This window comes from Brachionichthys hirsutus, chromosome 7 (assembly GCF_040956055.1).
Source record: "Brachionichthys hirsutus isolate HB-005 chromosome 7, CSIRO-AGI_Bhir_v1, whole genome shotgun sequence".
NCBI lineage: Eukaryota > Metazoa > Chordata > Actinopteri > Lophiiformes > Brachionichthyidae > Brachionichthys > Brachionichthys hirsutus.
In genome coordinates, this window is record NC_090903.1 from 8,517,555 (window position 1) to 8,532,682 (window position 15,128).

A 15,128-nucleotide genomic window follows, 5' to 3' on the forward strand; every position below is an offset into this window, starting at 1 on the left:
TTTATTTGTATTGTTAAATTTGTATTGTTAATTGTGGATGATTTATGTACGAAGGACTTTCAACGGAAACAAGACCGCAAGGGCTTTTTTGAAATGCTCCTCTTAGACAGGATGTTTGACTTTATTTGTACTGTAATACATGCTACTGTGTGACTGTACTTGTACTCTAACATTCTATCTAATAAATATATTCATTCATTCATATTAGCAGCAGTGTCTGACCACCAGGTGGGGCTGTTCCCCATCACAAATGTATAATGAAACCAGCCTTGAAGACCTCAGTTTCCCACACAACCTATAATGTCGTGCAATTTAAGCCTGCTAAAATATTAACACATTTAAACAAGGTTTCCGGGGACAAGAGACTTGACGGTCGCACAGCTGCAGGGACAAGTACAAGGATCACACCTGTGAGACAATTTATGTCACCTGGAAAATAAATGAGCCGGCACTAACGCTCCGGTTGCATCCCATAATAAGGTGTAACGAAGTGGACGAGAGACCGTCCATCCCGGCCCAACACGGAAGCAGGTAACTAGGTCAAGATGTTAAATTTAAAAATGTTTGCCAGGTGTTTTGTAGCGTTTCAGGTATGCTAAGTCCTCGTCAGACTTTGTCAACACCTATCGGAACAATTACAAACAGTATTCTATTCCAGAGTTTGACTAACATGATTATATTATATGTGTTAATTAAATGTCAAAACATGAATTGATGTCTAGGTACTAGGTAGTAGTACTCAGTGGCTGTCCATGGTGCTGCTTCCTAAAGGAAAGCTTTGCCTTCATTGAGAAGATGATCCTTTGATAGGGGAATTTTAATTCATTTTATTTTATGCACGTTATATTGTGATAATGAGATATTTCTGTGTAATAATGAGATGTTTGATTATAAAAATACTAAATGAATTTAAATCTCCACTGTTATGACGGTATGCTGTTTAGCTTGTTATGACAGTTACCCTTTCATGTGATAATACAACCTATTACCGTTAACATCAAATACTTCCTGTTACAACATGCCTGTGTGTGAACGTACTGTTGCTTCCGGGTTTAGAGCGTTTCTGACGGAGCTGCTTGAGACAGAAAGGACGGACGCTGTCCTGCAGCATCTGTTTGCTATTTTGACCAAAGACTGGCACAGATATTTCACATGTGTTTTTGGGAACTGCATTAACTTGTGGAAAAGGGTAGAATATGGGACCTTTGAGTCGTATTTGTGCCAAATGATGCAGCTATATTATCCCATCTCAAACTTTTAAGTGCACATTATTCATCACAACGCACGTTCCTTGACCGATATCCGTTTAATTAAACATGACCCAAGGGGAATCACCATGCCCTGCTGGCTTCTCCCGTCGGCGGGCCCTCAGCTGATGCGTGGAGGAAACAGCAATACAGAGTTTATGGAGTTTGATTCAGAGACTGCACATGAAAGTACTGGATTACACCAATTTATAAAACAAAAATACATATGTACATATAAATAAATAAATATATAAAATTTGAATTACAGAGTGCGGTAGCACGGTGGGGCAGTGGGTAGTGCTCTTGGTCCTGGGTTCGATTCAACCTGGGGCTTTTCTGTGTGGGTTCTGTCTGGTTTTCTCCCACCTCCAAAAACATCCACCTTAACTGAATTGGACACGCTGAATGTGAATGTTTGTATGTCCATATGTGGCCCTGCAATGAGCTGGCGACTTGTCTTGTCTTTAAGAAAACGGATGAATTTCAGAGCTCAGAGCATCATAAAGGTGCGGCTCCCCACTGCATTCATCTCCCACCTGCTTCTCCCCAAATCCCAGCCTGCAAACCCCCCCCCTCCTGTCTGGATGACTGAGGGAAACATTCCCGGACACACGGCATGTCTCGCTCCTCTCACCCCTCTGGCTGGAGGGAGATGACAAAGGGAGGGGGGCAGCCCCACTTCAGCAATGGAAGCCAGACTGGGGGTTCCCACAGCACTCCACGCTACATGCTCAAGAAACAGCACCGCCACAGACGCAGGTCGTCCTCGCCAATGGGCAGAGTCATCCTCATCAATGCACCTTTTGATGGTGAGTTCAAGAGTCCTCTATTGCTACGCTGACTCGCACAGTGTCTGGTATGTATTGGTTTTCCTTTTTCACATAGATGGTAAAATAAATTTGTAATAAAAAAGAAACAAACTTGTGCGTAGACCAATCAATTTGGGGACATCTCAAAATCACACTAATTTTAATAAATGAAACAATTGTTGATTTGACCAAAAATAATAACAGAACCGTATGTACAATAACAAGCGCTTGTGGTTTGACCTGCGGCCTGTTTGCAGTCTGCAGGTTCAGCCAGTGATGAGCAGAGGATGCTTTGCATGGTAGCCTCTCTGTGTGAATGGGAAAATGTCATGTCATAAAGCATTTTGAGGCTATGCACTAATTATAGTGCAATGACTTTACAAAAGTCCTGATTTCTATATTCTATATTTTCCACTCATATACTGTAATTATAAATTGCGGTAGCAACTTTAAAGACTGCTTTGCAAAAAGAAGCTGCTGTTAATTAATTGCTGTAAAATTCCGGTCAGTTTTTGGACGTGGGACTGTTCGGACCTTTGTTTCAGGTAAGTGTGTTTTGTTGCTTTGCGTGATTGCAGGCGGGGACGACAGTGAAGACATTCACACCTTGACAGTCAACAAGAGTCCAGATGGGCGGCTGGGTTTCAGTGTCCGGGGGGGTTCTGAACATGGACTCGGCATATTTGTCAGCAAAGTGGAGGACGGCAGCTCTGCAGGTTAGGAGGAATCGTGTGTGTTTGTGTGTGCGTGCGTGCGTGCTTTTGTCACAGTGTGCGCCTGCATCTGGGCAAGTAGACTTTGGGAGTAGTGTCCCACGTGGCATTAACTCGTACATGCTGCACCGCCTCCTGCCTGTGACTGCAGTGCAGGCTGGGCTCAGCGTGGGCGACAAGCTGATGGAGGTGAACGGGGTCAGCTTCGAGAGCATCAGCATGAGCAGCGCTGTGAAGGTCCTGACGGGAAACAACAGGCTGAGGATCGTGGTGAGACGGGTCGGAAAGATCCCTGGAATCCGCTACTCCAAGGAGAAGACCACATGGTGAGGACCACCCTGTCCAAGGTGCTGCTCAGCAACCGTTTTGTTGGGTGAACAAGGCTGGAACAAATCTTGTTCATTTAATTTGAAATTAAAAACTATTATGCCATGTATCATATTTAATACTGCAACTAGAAAAGCACTCTGAGAGCTCAGACCTCCTTGTAGTTAGATTTACACCGTCCACATCGTGATCTGGGTCATCATCAAAAGATTCCAAATGGTTCTTGGTATCTTTATACACCAAACATAAAAAGTACAAATGAATCAGAGTTGATTTTTAACTGATTTTTGAATCCATAAATGGAGTTTTCAATGTTAAACTGTAATATTGTTTTCCTGACCTCATTCTGGATCAGATCCAGAAGACATTTTGCATATCAGACTCTTTATGACTATGATGTTTGGTGAGCGAATTGAATGCATATTTTACATTATAAGTAAATGGGGACATCCAGATTTTCTTTGGTATCCAGACGGGTATCCGGTTTGCTCTCAAAATTTAATGGTATCTAAGTTAGACCAAGATCCATCTTCAGATTTCTTTCCATCAAGATCCATCCAGCAGTTTTTCTGTAATCCTGCTAACAAACAGACAAACAAAAACAGAACCTCCTTGGCGGAGGTCATTATCAGCACTGACCTCATGGATTCTTTTCTGTCTTGTCACTTCTCCGTGGCTCCCGCCGGTTATCTTTCTTTTGGGATATACTGTATCTGGGTTTCATGTGGCAGGACTGGATGGATTACTGCTGTGACCTTTATGGCTATTTAATTAACCAATAATGAGACGCCCGATCTCTGTGGATAAAGACAAAGCACCTGTGAATATTTTCATCTGCTTGTGTGTTTCCTCTTTTGCTTATATGCGATTAGGGTGGATCTGATTCACCGGCGGATGGTGGTGGAGGACAGCGGCCGCCCAGCGTCGGAGGCTAGTTCAGACGGCGCTCTCCGTAGGATCGTCCATCTCTTCACCGCCTCAGACGACTACTGCTTGGGTTTCAACATCAGAGGAGGCAAAGAGTTCGGATTGGGAATTTATGTCTCAAAGTACGAGCGGACTGGTCTTTGAAACTCAGTCGGTGCCTTTTTTCTTCCGTACCCGAAGAGACTATCAGCATTAGATAAATTAGATTATTCAGGGGTGTGTGTGTGTGTGTGTGTGTGTGTGTGTGTGCATGCGCTGAAACCCAGGCATAACACTCACTCTGTGGAGGTGGCATTGGGAAACAAAGAAAAAGAATACAACATTAAAAGAAACTTCCCACAGGATTGTGTGTGAAAAACATTGCACAGTTCTGTTTTCATATGCAATGAAAGAAAGTTAATTTCCATCATCACAGTATAGAAAATAAACTCATTCATGTACTGTAGTCTGCATAAAATAAGCATGGCAATGTTTGACACGACATAAAAAAAAACCCTAATACTGTGTGTGTGAGAAACAAATGTGAAATAAACATAATTAAACTCACCGTTGAAAGTGTTTGAATATGCTGTCACACTTCTTCCTCTTCTTCAGGTTGGACCCAGGCGGTCTCGCAGAACAGCATGGCATCAAAATGGGCGATCAAATCCTCGCAGCCAACGGGGTTACCTTCGATGACATCACCCATAGCAGTGCAGTGGAAGTCCTGAAGAGCCACACCCATGTCATGTTGACAATCAAGGTGAGAAACAATTATTGGAAGAACCTGCGGCTTTAAAGTTGCATTAATTAACCGTGTTTTCTATCAAAGATGGGTCAGACACGTTAGAACGAGGCGTTTGCGTGTACTGATGAACTTTGCGCCACATTTAAGTCTTTAATTGTTGATGATTTCAGGTGAAAAGCTATGAAGGTCCACTCCACACCTCCTGCTCTTCATCACACCGCAGACGCACAGAATCAGTCACTTCCTGGTGAACTTGGGGGGGAGAATTTAGCAGCTAAACGGGCATTTCTGTCCTTCTGGGATTAGCGGAGATGGAAAAAAGAGCTAAAAGTAATTTCACTGTTACTCATGGCCACAAACATATCTGAATGCAGCTGTTCTTTCATGCTTGTGTGATGTGTAAATAAGCATGTTTTAAATATCTGTGGTACAGTACAGTATTCGTCATTCCTATTTCCTTGTGCAACAGTGTCCTGTGTCATATCTGTGTAAAGAAGTCATCTTTGTGTGCATTAATGGGAGTGTGTGCATTATGCAGCACCTTTTAGTACGTGGATTTGACCTGCCTGAGTTCACTAGCGTTGCTACTTGCTCATTTTACTCTTCTGATCTCAGGTTGCCTGTGTGAAAAACACCCTGGGATGACGTTCATTATTCAAAGGCAGTCAGGGATCAGGTTGTAATCAAGAGAAGGACGAATTTTACTTCCTGCATTTGATCCATTTGTGGATCAGATTCACATAAAGTGGACTAGTTGAACTACGTTTAAGCTTTAGTAACTAGTCTTACATTCAAGATGGAACATTTTAGATCTAACCTTGAGTGTTTTTACAACTATACCTAAAGATATCAGTCACCAATTATTAATTTAAATAAAGTGGCTCCTTCTTCAAATCATGTTGCCCAGTCTCAATCGTGCAAAGGGTACTTGAGTACAGATTAAATGGAGGGAAAGTCTCAATGATTGGTCAGTTGATTGGCATGTTCATTTAAAAAAAGATTTTAGTCTTGTGAAATGGTTTTTTGTTTATTCCCTGCAGGAAGCTGGGAGATATCCTGCGTACAAGGAGATGGTGGCAGAATATGGCTGGCTTGAAAATAGTATGTTGCTTATTGCAAAATAACATAGAGATAGTGTTTAAGTTGAGTTTTGAATGACAGGAAAAATGGAAATGAATTACCATCTATAAACATGACCTGGTGATTTGCAGGATTTTGAAAATTCATAAAAAAATTCTACTTTCAAATTGTATTCAAAAACAACTGAATCCAAATACTTCATAGTAATTATGGAATGTCTTCTGCAGTGACCAGTGGAGGCTCTGCACCATCCTACCAGAGTTCTGACTCCAATTCTTCAGCCTCATCGCTGTGCTCCAGCACCCCCCTCAGCTCTCTCAGTGGGCTCTCCCAGGTCCTTTTCCCGCCGGTCTTTGGCTCAGACATGGTCGATGTCTCCATCTCCACTGAGGGCAACTCCCGCCATGTAAGCAACACTGAGCGAACTGCTGACACCGCCACACAGACTGACCCCCACCCTCCAGCAGACTTCCCCTTGCCTAATGGGTCGTATGGTGACTGCCTGGCCGCAACAGAAACCAGTCGTACTGTAGGTGCCACAATAGTGCTGAAGGACACAGTCATACGTGGAAAAGGAGAAGGGCCGAGGGAGATTGGAGGAGGTGCCCGGGGCCAAACGAGGACCCTGTCGGCAGGGAACCAGGAAAAAGCAAAACACTCGCCTAAGACGGAAGCGCTGATGGCTCTGAGCCGACCCAGGAAGCCAATCAGACGTTCCCGGAGCCACGTCACTGCATCAGGTGAGACAGGATGAACGTAAGCTCCTTTATTATTGACTTCTGGGAGATATTAATTGAATTAAAAAAAATATATATTAATGGAAGCAGTCTGATGAATTGATTGAGCTGACGAATCAGCTTATTGTTGATATATCAGTCGTGCGTTTGTCGACTGGGTAGACAGAAGAATGGACATAATGTGTTGCGGTTGTTGATTATAGTATCAGTGTCGTCACAACAGTTGAGTTGCATTCATTTAATTATTATATTACCTCATTTTCATCAATGCACATTTTAAAAGCTAAAAAAGCAAGCATGCGCAATAATGCAAATAAACTAAATACAAATCTATTCAAGTCTTTGCTGTTAGGAAAACATATCTGCATTGATTATATGAATTCAGGAGGACTGGATACTGTTTCTTATTTTTTCCACCTTTAGAGGAGAAACAAAAGAACAAGAAGCAACAGAAGGAGAAGCAAGACGGTAAAACGAACCTGCGCCGCTCCAAAACATTCGTCAACTTACTGTTTAAGAAAGATCGCAGAGAGAAGAATGGCTCTAAGTCACCGTCTCACCGTGAAAAAGGTAAGGCCGCAGTCAGTTTTTTCTGCGTTTGACAAAATAAAATATAGCCTAAGTGTTAGACTGAATTTGATATACTTGGCTGAACAAATTCTGGGTTTTTTTGGCAACGAGACTCTGATCTGGAATCAGGATATGTGGCATCCTGTTGCCACGGAGCGATACTTAAGATGCTTTAGGACAGGGACCGCCAATCAGACTTAAGGGAACAATCGGTGAATGAGATCAAGCTTTCCTCCTGTATATGTTTTCCGGCTGCATTTTCCCGAAGCTCTGTGGGAACACACTCTTGACAGTCATTGACCATTAGAATTTAAGCATTGATACTGGAATTACTAATGCATAAACATTTTCATACGTTGTCATGCCGTAGATAAGGAGCGGGGTCGTCCCTTCCGGCTCTTGACCGCCCCCAGGGAATCCCGTGCTGGCGTTAAAGACAGCAGACTGCCCCACCAAGCTGAGGCCCTTCAGCACGTGGAAGCAACGGCAAAGAAACTCCTCCTCCATGATGAGGTGGCTGCTGTGATGAGGCACTGTCTGCGGGTGAGTTCCTGAGCGCCACTGGCAATCCCCCCGTGTGTGTTTGTCTCCCACACAATAAAAATCCATCCATTAATGACACACAAGGAATCTTGCAGAAGATTCCGAAGCATTTGCACAAAGGCTACAGAATCAAACCTGTGTTGGCCACTAGTGGACTATTGTCTCGATAATAACAATAAGGAAGGAGATGTGTCTTGATGGACAATACAACAAGTCGGTTGTTTTTTCCGCTCATCTACCTTTCTTTCCACCTTCACTCTTGCATTCAGTTTTTGTCCGACCGTGCGGTTGAGGATTTATTACACCCACTTTTGGCAATCTTAGACAGGCCAGAGAAACTTCTGCTCCTCCGGGAAATAAGGTGAGTCTACGAGGACAGCCCAGCTTTTAAGATGCGTCTGTATCGTATGAGTTAATATACATGGCAGTAAGGATGAGCGCATGTGATCATGCCCTCCGCAGAATGCTGATACCGACTGCTGCGCTGGGCCATTTTGACAGCGTGGTCATGCCCTTTGAGCTCGAGGCGTACGACATTCTGAAGAACCGCTTAGGTAGGCAGCGGGACGATTTCCGTTCGTACGGAAAATTCTCAATATCATGTTTGCATGAAAGAAATAGTGTAGAAGTTAGAAAATGCAGTAAATGCTAATAAACTGATCTAACTGTTTATTCCTTCCTAAGTGCGTTCTCCGGCTCTGCGCTCCCCTCGCAGTGGAACCCCACGGCGTCACCTCATCACCCCGATCCCAGGTATGTGGGCTGCATCGCCTCATTCCTCCTCTCACCCTTTCTATCTTTAGACAGAGCCTCTGTCTTCTGACTTCTTCTGGCCTTTACTTAATCCCAGAGGAATATGAGAAACACAAAAGCATTAATCCCTCCCCCCGTCATCCCTGCACTTCTTTTCTTCATCCTATTACACACATCACAGACGCTGCCTCCAAATACAAATGCAAACACCCACACCACGTGCACCAAGTCTCTCAGGTTTCATGTTCCTGCGCCGAGGCCAGAAGCTTGTGTTACATCTCCACGGCCAACAGAAAGGAAAAGAGACATGCCTGTTTGGCCAATGTGACACTGAAGTGAGGCGGAGAAGCTTTTAGCCCTTTTCTCATTTAGTCTCTAAAGTACAAGCTCGCTGCAGACTTACTGCTGGAGCCGCAGGTTAGGGGTCGGGGTCAACAGGGAGCTGGGAGGGCAGCACTCTGGGAATTTTGGAAGCAGGGGATGCATGTATGCATAAAATTACAACTTAATTACGAGGACTTAATAATGGATCTCTCTGTGTCTGCTGCAGCACCTGATCATTTCTAAATGGTCCACCTTGATGTCTAACAAAAATCGTCATACTGCTCTCCAGAATTTCCACTTCAAGCATGTACTTTTGTATATTTAAAGCGGATTGTCTTGTGTCTATGGTTGTGAAGACTACAGGGGTGGGTTCCACCTCCAGCCGGTGCATGGTACACTGCAGGAGCAACGGCTGTTGGAGTTGGAGAGATTACAGCACCCAGGCCCGGTGGTGCCCCCATCCTGTGCCTTCACCCCTCTGTTGGATATACCTCTCGACAGCTACACCTCCTCCGCTGTGCGCTCCCGCTCCCCGAGCCCCTCGCCCACTTTCAGCTCCCTCCACACCGAATCCCCACACTCCACCCATCGTGGGTGCCGATCCCATCGCTCCCCACACAGAAGAGAGAGCAGGATATCACAGTGTGGCGCCGCCTCCTTGTCGGCGTCGGACAGAAGCGTGACCTCTGAACGAGGGAGGTCGCCCGTGAGGAATGGGAGAGCGAGGAGGGAGGGGAGTCCAGGCAGAGAAGGTGGCAGGCCGAGTGGGCTGGAGGACTACACAGAGGTCAAGTTACGTGTTCCTTCCCAGCAAAGGGAAACCCCTCTGACTGATGCATCCGAGCCCCGCAGAGTCACCACCAGGCCATCAGCAGGCAGCGGGACGAGTCAGCAGCCAAATGTAAATGTACAAGATGGTCACGGTGTGAGAACAAGAGCGACTCTGCAACCTCAAGAGTATGAAATAAACACGTTAACCATCTCCAAGGCCAAACAGTCTCTGGGTAAGAACCTAGAAACACATCTTTTAAACTTTCAAATTAATCTTTGAAATGAAGCTTATTTTTCGGGATTCTGTGTTTTGTTTTTTTATAGCATCCAACATTTATATTATTCCTGACGTGTGAACTAACGCTTGCAAGTAGAGTAAAAACTGCTAAATTACTATTTCTTTCATGTCATTCCATCACCAGTAGAGGTCAGCACATCCCCTACTTCTGAACTGAGAGTGTTCTGAAAGGGTTAAAAGTTTAAGAGCTGAAGAGATCAGATGAATTATAATGCTGAATTCAGCTTTGTCAACCAACACCTCTTTACAGGAATAAGTATCTCTGGGGGGGTGGAGTCCAGAATCCAGCCAATGGTAAAGATTGAGACGATCTTCCCTGGAGGAGCTGCTTCTACGAACGAGGCCATGAAGGTGAGCATTTACACGAGGTGCTGCGGTTGAAGCTTTGTCATGAGTGGAGAGAAGATCTGCCATCTCAAGTAGCACATTACCTCCATCATTGATGAGGTACACATGTGCTGGACAGCTAATGTATCTGTAATATATTGAGGGCACAGTAACTAAACAGCTGCCAGTAATCTGCATTTAAACACGTGAGGCAAAAAAATATTCTACAGGAAACCACCGTCTGATTTTTTTTAAAACTTCTGTCCATGAGATGGAGATTAAATAAAATTTGCATTAAGATACACGAGGGGAAATATGTGTTAGGTGTGAGGTAATATCCACTCGTTTCCAATTGCCCATCAATTGAACGATGTAATCCAGGTCTAATTCTTGATTAGAGCGTGAAACAGAAGGGATCCAGCATCTGGCTTAGCCTTTCAGGTTAAAAGAGAACTTCCTTCTTGCAGTTCTTGTACACAATGTGTGATTTTGAACATGTGACTGCCTCAAACATTGTGATGATGACTCTAGTAGCTGAACAAACCAGCGTAGCATCACTAGAGCCAAATGCTGCTGGCATGGCTGAAGAGCTTTTTGCTTCGTAGCATCAGAAACAAATATGTGGCTCGCTATCAGCCGTCTGTTGTCTCGCACATCACATCTTGACACGCCAGCTCACCCATGCAATCCTCCTCATCTCAGCAACGTCTCCTCCTCCTCCTCCTCCTCATGAGCAGAGGGAGGTATGACCAGGTCTGTTCGGTGTAAACGGCCGTCATGTTTCCTCATCTCCCACACTTATGATAACACGTTATCAGTGGACCATGCTGTTTTGTCTGTGTGTGGTCATGCACACACACACTAATTGCATTTGAATCTTTTTGTACTGTTTTCATTGAAGGCTGTAAGGTTACTTTCGGACAACAGCCCACATGAGGAAAAACACAACACAGCACACGTTTGATAGTTATACCAAAAAAAAAAAAAAAAATGGCCGGGTGCAGAATGATTTCTGTGTGACTGGAATAGAAATGGTAAAAGAAAATAGAAGTGATTGGTTGGGACACAACAATGGACAATGAGGAAAAGTGCATGAGACAGGTGCATCCTTGGAAAGTACTGATGACATCAGAGGAAGTTCCTCTCCTCAGGGCTACAAAGGTTTGCCACTCTCTCCTACATCCTACAGGAAACGGTGAGCAAATGTCCCAAACTGTGTGTGTGTGTGTGTGTGTGTGTGTGTTCTCTTTTCAACAACCTTGTGCTGAAAGGGAATTATTGTATGTGAACTTGTGATGGCCTTCAGTGTGAATATATTACACCAGTGGGAGACTCCCAAAGCTCTCTGGCATAAATCACGTTCCTGCTTAAGGGCACAATCACCGCAGATTTATGGAAACTGTCTAGAATGTTGCTCTGGAAGAAGACAGAAACTGCAGAGAGGGGAAAATATGGAAGGATCTAAGCAATATAAGAAATAGATAGTTTGTGCAGCGCTTTGCATGTTACGCTTTGTTTGCGTTCTCATCTGCAGGCAGGGTATGAACTCTTGTCCGTTGATGGTGAGAATCTGCAGAGAGTGACGCATCAGCATGCAGTGAACGTCATTCGCCGTGCATTTAGCAACAAGGCCAAAGACCCAATGGTTTTTGTGGTGAAGGTCCCCAAAAGCCTCTCCCACCCCCGCCAGCCCCAGGAGGCCTACGGACTGACCTCTGCTTGCCTAACAGCTGGCGAACAGCATGAAGGACACAAAAGCTGCTGCTCCAGTGGGAGCGAATAAAGTCCTGGATTCAGTCCAGAAGAAATGTGGGACGGGTAGCCCTCTGGTCATAGAGGAGAGAAATGGATGCACCGAATCATCTGTCCTGTGAAATAAAGGTGAGCTGCAGGAAACATGTCAAAGAGAAGACTACCGGTATGTAATGTACAGTATGTTGATTTCTAAGACCGATACAGCTGTTAGTCTTTACTTTTGGTACCATCAAATGTAAGATGTCTGTAATAAATGTTGAAAATATACAAATTGTGCCATCGTTTGCCACCTCTCAGGAAGTGGTAAACACTAATGAAGGAGCGTCTGTGCTATGAGATTTACACTCAGATTAAAACTCTGTATTATGTCAAAACGGATAGTGTGGGTTTAGTAGATTTTTGGAGGAGATTATTGCTGCTCAGTGTTTTTGTGCAGCATTTTTCTGGCTGGTTTTGTGCTCTGTAGCAATCCGCTGCTTCTTTAGAGGCTTAATTACACCCCGCTGTGGACTGAGTTTATGCAGACATGTGAATAAGCTAGAAATTCAAGTCTATGGGAAAATGAAGACAAAAGGCCAGCAGCATATTTTAAATTAAAGTAGGTTGGAGGATATATGGGCAGCAAAATGAAGTCAGTGTAGTATGCATAGTGGAGTATTCTGCAGTGGGAAGGCTCTCTCATAAATGTGGTTTCAACATGAGAAACTTCAAACTGAAATGTATCAATTCAGACATACCGGTCATTTGTTTTTAGTTAAAATGAAGTATGTCCCTGCCTTTGAGTTATTTCAAATATTTGAATTTAATTTAATAAAAGCTCTGCTTGTGTGCTTCAGGTAAAAAAATAAAAAAAATAAAAACCAGGCAGGTAAATCGACAGGCACCTAAAGGTGTGACAACTTTTTCTTTAATTAAAAACAATATTTTGTACAAGAAATGTACCCAAAAATATTCATGGACAATTACATACTTGATGGTTTACTGAAGACACAACGTGTAAGTAAACATTAAAAATGCACACAAAAGGATGAGAAAAATGCCACAAAGAAATGTGCTATGTTGCTTTGGTCTAGTCACAGTGGCTACATTTGAATAGCTATTTGTCTAAATAAAGGACGGCGTCACTCTGTTATAATATTTAATGTTTTACATATTTACACAGAAAAGGGTTACGCAACAATGAAGAGAACAGAGATGCCTGGGATGCAGATACTGTTTACCTGTGTTGCATTTTTTAGAGAGTAACATCAAATTTAAGGTTTGAACAACAACTTGTTCCGATTAAAGTCAGCACCCAGAGCTTTATTGCTAACGTTTGATGAGAAGTGGAGACTTTATAAAATCTACAAACGCGGCGAACGTTGTAAATGCTACGCAAAAAATACTGAATGATCACAATGTTCTGATGGAGATTTCTGAAATGGGTTCGACTGACTTAAGGAGGAGATTTTCCTGGTTGGCATCAGCACCACCCTCATCGTAATGCAGAAGTCAAACAAATGAAGCGCACGTAAAACCCTACAAGTAACACGCGCACATACACACACACGATAGGATATGTGTGTGATATTATATAGATGTCAAAACTGAGAGGACAAGCTCCAAACTAAATGTTTGTCACAAGGATTAGTGCAATGCAAACATACTTTCATGCATTACAGTATTATGTGCCCCCCTTCTATGCTGCTGCCTCCAATTTTTTACCGATGTGTGTCTGTGTGCATATATATATATATATATATATATCCATACTTATTCCAGTACTACAACAAAATATCTCCATATGCTATATATAAAAAATATATAAACATCTCCTCCATTATATAGATTTCCTTTTTAACTGTTATTCCTTGATAAAGACTTTCTGTAAAATAAAACCTCTCAGCCCACTCCCTGCTTCTATGCACGTTTACCACGATCAGCGTGCCACACGGGCCTCCATCCACAACAGAGAAACCCACAAATTCAAATATTTACACGCTCCTCATGATGATGATGATGATGATGATGAATATATTTATTCGATAGAATGTTAGCATACATTCTATCTATCTCATACTTAGAACTGCAATAACGGTCAGCCTGCCAGGACATTCAGTGCTAGAGCATCTGCAAATTTGCATCTGACCGCCATCTGAGCAGGCTTATTGAAATCGGATTTAACAAATACACTTGGACATGTAATGTTATCGCAAAGCAGCCAGCGAATATAATAGTCTGAAGCACTCAAGGAAGACTTTTAAAGAGTGATTTGTAGCACTGGGACGTTGAAAGCTAAATAAAGAACTCTAATGGAAATGAGGGGGAATAAATGGAAACTCTGAACGAGCAGTTCAAACGCTCGCTGAAACCTCTTGGTGATTCACTGGTGCACCGATCACGCTGGAATGCTCCGTTTTTAGTCTCCTGACGCCGACTGCTGAATTGTTTTTCACCATTGTGAAAATGGTTGAGTTGAAATAGACATAGAAAGAAAGAGCAGCTGTAGAAACAAAGGCAGGAAGAGAATCAGCATCCAGCTGTCCAGAGAAAAGTTCCCAAGTGTGGACATATCTATGTCGGCACTTGCCTCATCATCTAAACCAGCTATCGTTCCATCCATACATTTTATGCAGTGTAGCATCATGAAAGTACTGGAGCGTATCTCAAATGATATTTGATGGGAGGAAGCCTGATAAATCACACAGCCAATATCCAATATATTGAGATTGCTTTTCTGCACAAGATGGATTAATCCTGAACAAAAAAACAAAACAAAAGAAACAGAGTGGGAATGTTGTGCAAAGTGATCCCATGCTTCCTCTGGTGCCCAACGTGATGATGACCACACTACATTCTTCTGAAAATCTCTTCCATTCATGATTTGTAACATGAACGTTGTGATATTTGATGCTAGTTTCCGTTTAGCAGTGACTTGGAGGACAAAACGTTGAGGTTGTCGTTTGTGTCGTGCATGAGCAGTTTAGACGGGTGGAGAGGTCATCAGTATGAGTAAGCCTTAAATGGGACTGCTGCTCTGATGCATTGTTAAATAAGAGGTTGGTGAGCAGGAGTGACTGTACTTTGACCAGTCAATGTTTGATACCCTGATTTTTACTTTTAAACGCGTCTCTGCGCTGGCTTTGTAGTCGGGTAAGACCCATTAAAAACGCTGGGAAAGCGGCCAATACAATAAGGATTTATTGCAGCACGTGTCTGGGCAGAAAGTAAGAATGCACCA

The 15,128-nt window shown here is 43.3% G+C and overlaps 1 protein-coding gene across 1 annotated transcript; it reads left to right on the forward strand.

The window, feature by feature from the left end:
* Positions 1 to 1,863: 1,863 nt before the first annotated feature.
* Positions 1,864 to 11,936, forward strand: LOC137896089 (PDZ domain-containing protein 7-like). Its single transcript, XM_068741617.1, has 15 exons — positions 1,864 to 2,056; positions 2,635 to 2,772; positions 2,921 to 3,095; positions 3,969 to 4,145; positions 4,618 to 4,765; positions 5,791 to 5,851; positions 6,058 to 6,570; positions 6,991 to 7,137; positions 7,508 to 7,680; positions 7,950 to 8,041; positions 8,143 to 8,234; positions 8,365 to 8,433; positions 9,114 to 9,761; positions 10,077 to 10,177; positions 11,688 to 11,936. Exons 1-15 carry the CDS (start codon positions 1,864 to 1,866, stop codon positions 11,934 to 11,936), a joined length of 2,976 nt encoding a protein of 991 aa, XP_068597718.1.
* Positions 11,937 to 15,128: the final 3,192 nt, after the last annotated feature.

Excerpts from the sequence above, each read along its gene's own strand:
- LOC137896089 (XM_068741617.1), top strand. The coding sequence starts at position 1,864 with ATGTCTCGCTCCTCTCACCCCTCTGGCTGGAGGGAGATGACAAAGGGA. Across the intron at positions 4,766-5,790 it reads ATGTCATGTTGACAATCAAG|GAAGCTGGGAGATATCCTGC; the intron begins GTGAGAAACAAT and ends TATTCCCTGCAG. Across the intron at positions 6,571-6,990 it reads GAGCCACGTCACTGCATCAG|AGGAGAAACAAAAGAACAAG; the intron begins GTGAGACAGGAT and ends TTCCACCTTTAG.